Consider the following 5,921-nt stretch of genomic DNA (forward strand, 5'->3'; position numbering starts at 1 on the left):
CGTGAGCATAGAATATCAAAATGAAAGTTCTAGTTAACCTCTCGATCACACTATGACCTATGAAGCTCCTAACAGCGCCCGTCTCCATTTTGCCACCCATCGTACACACGATCTCTATGTGCAAATCCGCTCTCTGTGATTGGTTTAATGAGACCAACCAGAGAGCTAGTTTCCCCATTAACATCTCTGCGAACCCATTCCAACATCCCATACATATAAATATCCAAATTAGTGCCAAACCCTTTAAATCCAAGAGACCAAATTGCCATCGAATCAAAACAGAAATATTATTCCATTGATTAACCATAACTGAAAACCATAAGGATAAGGAACACACTACAACCGCAATACCCTTATTTCCAAACAACACTGAAACCGAAAAACTCAAAGAACTGATTATGAAAACGTAAAAACCGAAAACAAAAGTCAAGCCCTGCTTGCTCGAATCCAACTCGAAGATTTGATCCATAAAAATCACGGTTTCTGAGGTCCCGTCTTAGGGTTTGAGGTACCCTTAATCTCCATTTGCTTACCCATTTCTCCATGGCGTGCTCCTGGTTTGCTTGCACCTCGTTTACGTGGAGACACCATCGCACTTGCACTCCTCAGCTTAGTGCTTGCAGCTGTGCCTATCGTTGTCTCGAACAGCCTCTTATGAGTCCCTTGTCTCTTCGCCAGTTCTCCATCCTCCGCCAGTTTCTCCTCGTCACCAGTGGCCAATTCTTCCTCTACGTGAACATTTTCACCATTCTGTTTTTCTAACTCCAATACTGCTTTCTCAAATTCCCCATCAGAACCATCCTGAAGATCATCTGCTGCATCCATGTCGATACCATGCTCAAGAAAAACCGCTTTTATCTCATCCATATCCATTACCCTGTCCTCTTCCAGAGCAGTAGTGTTTTCTACCAAACTCTGAACCACTTGGAGCCCATTTTCCACATCCATAGGGTCTGAAACAACCTCTGTTCCTGCCGCTTGAGTTCGAGCCAATTCCTCTTGAAAATTTTGGGAAGGTAAATGCTTATCAGTCCCCTCAGCATTCGTTATCGCACCCTCCTCCTGTGCCTCTACACGTGAGCCACGCTGAGACCGTTGATCTCCTGTGTGTCCTACAGCCGCCTTCGAGCGTCCATCTTGACCAGTCATCCTTGATTCTTCTCTTCGTGAACTCCTCTGACGAGAACCATCGCCATCTCCTCTATAGTTTCCACGATTGTGAAATGCTCCTTTATTCCCTTTCTCGGCCACCTTCACCCATTTAGAATCATTCTCTTCGACAACCTTGCCTTTTCCTTTTCCATAGTAATCCCTGTTATCTCTCTCTCTATGCTGATGGCCCTGATTTCCATTAATAACCACTCCTTTGTAACTCCTAGCTCTATCATCATGCTTCCCGACTTCAAACCATCCACCATTACCCTCACCCGTCTCCCTCTTTCTCGCAGGACTCATCTTCACCTCCGGCTTAGCAAGGGGGCACTTCTCCTCCTTATGGCACAAGCTTGAACAAATTGGACAGAATCCAAAGAGCTTCTCATACCTCAAGGATATCGCAACTTCCTCACCCTCATAAAACTCTCCACCTTTAAAATCCACTGTGGTCTCGAAACATAATTGTTGGAAGGCATCCACCACCACTTGGACTCTAGAATTATCCAAGTCCACAGAGACCGTTCGTCCAAGCGCATCTCCAATACTTTCAAAGGTAGGGGACGTCTTAAACTCCATCGGCACGCCAAGAACGCGAACCCAAAAGGTTATTTCTGATGGGAAGAGCTGTGTCTTCTTCGGTTGCCAACGTGCCAGAGCAAGCATCCAGTAGTCGAAGTGATAGGGTTGCAGTTTCAACACCGTTTCAATTTCTTCCTCTGTCTCAAAATCGAACTGAAATTTGCCAAAACCCAAATCTGTCCCCACCACTCGATCCTCCAGTTTCCATATCTTTGGAATATTCTAAATCAACGCCTTCATTTCCTGTTCTGGAGGATTCATGCATCTGCCAATCAAGGTTTTGGAATAGGTTTTGATGAGAGCCGAGTTGTCAAAGTGCGGCACTGAAATCTTCATCCTTTTCCTCGTGCCTTCTCCATCCCTCACATCCCCACTGTTGCCCAGCAACTGCCCCAGCGTCATGATAATCCAGAAAAAAAGAAAAGATTTGGTTTTTGTTATAGCAAATTGCGAAAGAACTAAGCAATGTGATGCAACAAAGAGGAGACCCCCAAGACTTTAATTTTTATACTTAATCCAGTTTCCCATCTCCCCACGCCCATATTTTCCCCCATTAATACCCAATATCTCAATCGTAATCCCTTGATTGAATCGCAAATCCCCTATTTTTCCAAAAAATGTTTTATCAAAACCACAGTAGATAAAAAAACACCAAATCCCCTCCATTTCAGATCCGTAAATGATTCCTCCAATCTCCTTGAAACAAATTAAAATCCTTGTATTTAAAACTTCATAAATATGACCTGTATAATCATACGATTCCATCGTGTTGATTAGTAATATCCAGATCCAGCTCGCACATATCCCTAATTTCCTTAAAAACCCTTGAATCCGTTCGCCCATACCCACATCAGAACCCCGAAGATTTGATAAAGATCCCCTCCTCAAGATTCCCTTATTCTTTCCATGATGAAATTCAATTCCTTGCCCAACCTCACCAACAATTCCCGGATCCCATCTGTGAAAAAACATCGAGACCGTAGAAACCTAGATCGCCTTTGGGGTCGCCATCGTCGAGACTCTTCCTTTATTTTCAGTTGATTAAATTTACATTACCATCGTTTAATAAAAAGACAGTTTAAATATAGTGTGTTTAGAATTTGGTTAACGAAATACCGGTTTAGATAATGTGTACATATTAATTTAATCAGATCCATGGTACGATACACGAACAAACATCATATTAACAGAACCAAGCACCATAAAATAAGAAGATCATTATTGACTTTAACGAATCATAGTCAGCATTAGGTAGAATTCAAACAACAAACTGAGATAGATTCTAGAAGTCTTACCCAGACCCACAACCTCATGTACCACCAGCATTACGTAGACATTAACCAACAAATGAGTTATTACGTAGTAACTCTCACAATCAATAATCAAAAGTAGACTTTTGCATCCAGATTCCAAAACCATACATGTTAAAGAAATTCTGAGTGTATACATGTATCAGTTGTCTCAGTAACTCAAAAGGCAAATTTTTGACCCTAACCTGCATCAGTTGATTTTAACCTTAAACCAAAATTTATGACTTTAACCTGCATCAGTTGTCTCAGTAACTCAATGGCAAATTATACATACAAGTGACTGACAATATTGTAGTTCTTTAGACATGAGATTAACATTATGTGTATTTTCTAACTAACTTGGGAATGAAGGTTGTTGTACCGTTCTATAAATCACTCAAACTGACAATATTTTCGTATATTAAACCAAAAACTATATTGACAATGTTCATATTAAGTGTCGTGAAAACCACGCGCCCCCAAAAATTTCCTCTCAACCCTAACCTCGCGCCTCCTTTTCCCCTTGCTCTGATCGCCTCTCCAGTGCCGCTCGGCGCTGTGAGAGAGCTCTTGACGACCCCGTCACATCCAAATCCATCTCCGGCGTGAAGATCTGTTGGTGACGTGACTTTGTTTCGGTTCGTCGTCTTCACAGATGGCTTGCTTTGACTTGTCGAAGCTGAGTGGGATTCGCGACACGGTGCCTCTAGCGACTGTGCCGCCGCTTCATCCTCCTCAACACCAAAGCAAATGTTTCCTCTCCTGACGTCTGGCTCTTCTCGCTGGTGAAAGTTAATGTCGCTTTGGCCTCTGCCTACAAAGGCTAATCGGGTACGCGTTGCCTAAGCTAGAGGTCTCGGGACCTCAGACTGGTTGCGATAGGGTCATATCTGTCGCTCCGTCGAGTCAAGATTTGGTGGTTAGCTACTGAGTGATGCATTAATTTAGCTCCTCTCCCCTCCTTTGTTGTTGGTGTTGGCGTTGCTTGTTAGTCTGGATTGGAATTGCAGGTTTAAACGTGATGGGTTGTGGAGGCTCTTTGTTTTCTTGGAGCTCGGAGTAATATTTTGTGGTTGGAGGAGGTAGTAAGACTCGGGAGGTGGTGATGCTGCCCCTTTCTCTGTACCGACTTAGAGGGCGAGTGCGGTCGAGTTGGTTGAGCGCTATTAAGCACCCGTGGTGTGTGTTGTCCCGTCTGTTGCTGGAATCCGAGTTTAGTTCTTTCCCAGCCCGGACCTAGAGGACAGTCCTTGAGCGGGTCTGTTTCTGATCCTCGGAGAAAAGCAATTTGGGTAGGCAGCCATTGAATCCACTTCCCACTAGCATCGTGTTCTTCGTGTTCTAGTTTCTTGGATCTCTCCTTTCATGCTTGTCTCGGCTAAATTTTCCGTCCGGTTACTACAAGTTTGTATCGATATTTGATGTCATGTTCGCTCCAAAGCAGAACGGTTTCAAGTTCGAGTGATTCTGCTTCCATGTTTTTACCTTTTTTGCCATGGAAGTATGTTTTTTAGAGGTCTTATAGTTTGTTTATCACATATTGTAAGCTTCAACAATTCATTTGAGTCTGAAATGATATTTACTATTTAGCAAAAAAAGAAAAACTATATTGACGGTTATGGTCACAACAGGTGAGATTGCACATTCATATAAACAAGAATGCAAAAAACAGTTCTGGTTAACAGTTATATTAGAAGTGCTAAAAATGATGCAAAAGAATTTGTATTACAAACCGATAAATCCGAATAGACGTTCCTAAAACACCTATCGGTAGCTCAATTGCAAAAGATCCCGATCTAGAACGATCTTTTCCAGGTTTGAACCAAAAGTAAAATTACAGAAAGATTCTTAACAAAGAACCCTAAAAGGAAGAAGAAGACTCTTAACAAACTCTCATATTTTTCTTGATGAATGAAGAAGACGACGCAGAGTCCCTTTTATTCTGTAATAAGCTTTCTCTTCCAATCACACGAAGCCACGTGTAGTGTACACCATAATCCTCCTTATCAAATCTGATACTGCCACGTACTGACCTCTATTTATCTGTTAAAAAAAACCGGGTAAACCTTCCGCCCAGAAAAATTGAGCTGTATACCAATACCAATACTATTAACTAGGTGATGATCCGCGCAGGAGTGAGTAGACTAAAAAAAATTATAAATTTAATCAATAGATATTGAATAGGTAAAAGCAATAGTGAGATATTATACATGGTTTAGATTTAGGAGTTCAATCCGGTAAAACCGAACCGAAATAGAAAAAATGTTTTGAATTTGGTAATACCGAATATACCGAATGAACGTTATTTTTTTTTTTAAATGCGCTATATGGATATGGTTTGGCATATAAACTAATTATACTGATCAAAGCGAATAAAATGAAAATATGTTGTATAATTGTATATAAATTCTATAATATAATTAGTAACATATACATAATTTATTTATTGATATGGTCTTCATACTTAAAATTTTTATTTTACTAATTTAATATTTTTTTTAAGTCAAAAGATATATTTCATCTTTATCAAATTAAAAAAAACATAATTTTATTTTTTTACGCTGACATATATGTACACTAATATTTAGTTAATAATATTATGGATTGCTAATTTTTCTATTCTATAGAAAATATTATTGTTATCAACTTAATATGTTTACTAATTATTTTAAATTGTAAAATAAAATAGTCTATTTAAAAACAAAAGTATCTTCGTGTTTTATTAAAGCCAATATTTAATTATATAAAGTAAAATTTACAAAATTATAAAAGATCTTGTTTTTTTGAAACAAAATGTTATTAAAGAAAAAATGTTATAAAAGATTATATTTATGGTATTTTGGTATAAAACCAAATAAATCGGAAACTAGCTGTATATAAACCGGACCAAACCAAAAT

The 5,921-nt window shown here is 39.5% G+C and overlaps 1 protein-coding gene across 1 annotated transcript; it reads right to left on the bottom strand.

Annotated features, from left to right (window-relative positions):
* Nucleotides 1-474: 474 nt before the first annotated feature.
* LOC125590354 lies at nt 475-1,731 on the bottom strand. The gene has a single exon (XM_048763900.1). It carries the CDS (start codon nt 1,729-1,731, stop codon nt 475-477), a length of 1,257 nt encoding a protein of 418 aa, XP_048619857.1.
* Between the last annotated feature and the right edge of the window lie 4,190 nt (nt 1,732-5,921).

This window comes from Brassica napus, chromosome C7, assembly GCF_020379485.1.
Source record: "Brassica napus cultivar Da-Ae chromosome C7, Da-Ae, whole genome shotgun sequence".
Lineage (NCBI taxonomy): Eukaryota > Viridiplantae > Streptophyta > Magnoliopsida > Brassicales > Brassicaceae > Brassica > Brassica napus.

Bases quoted from the DNA above. Each gene is read 5' to 3' on its own strand.
- LOC125590354 (XM_048763900.1), bottom strand. From the start codon at position 1,731: ATGGAGTTTAAGACGTCCCCTACCTTTGAAAGTATTGGAGATGCGCTT.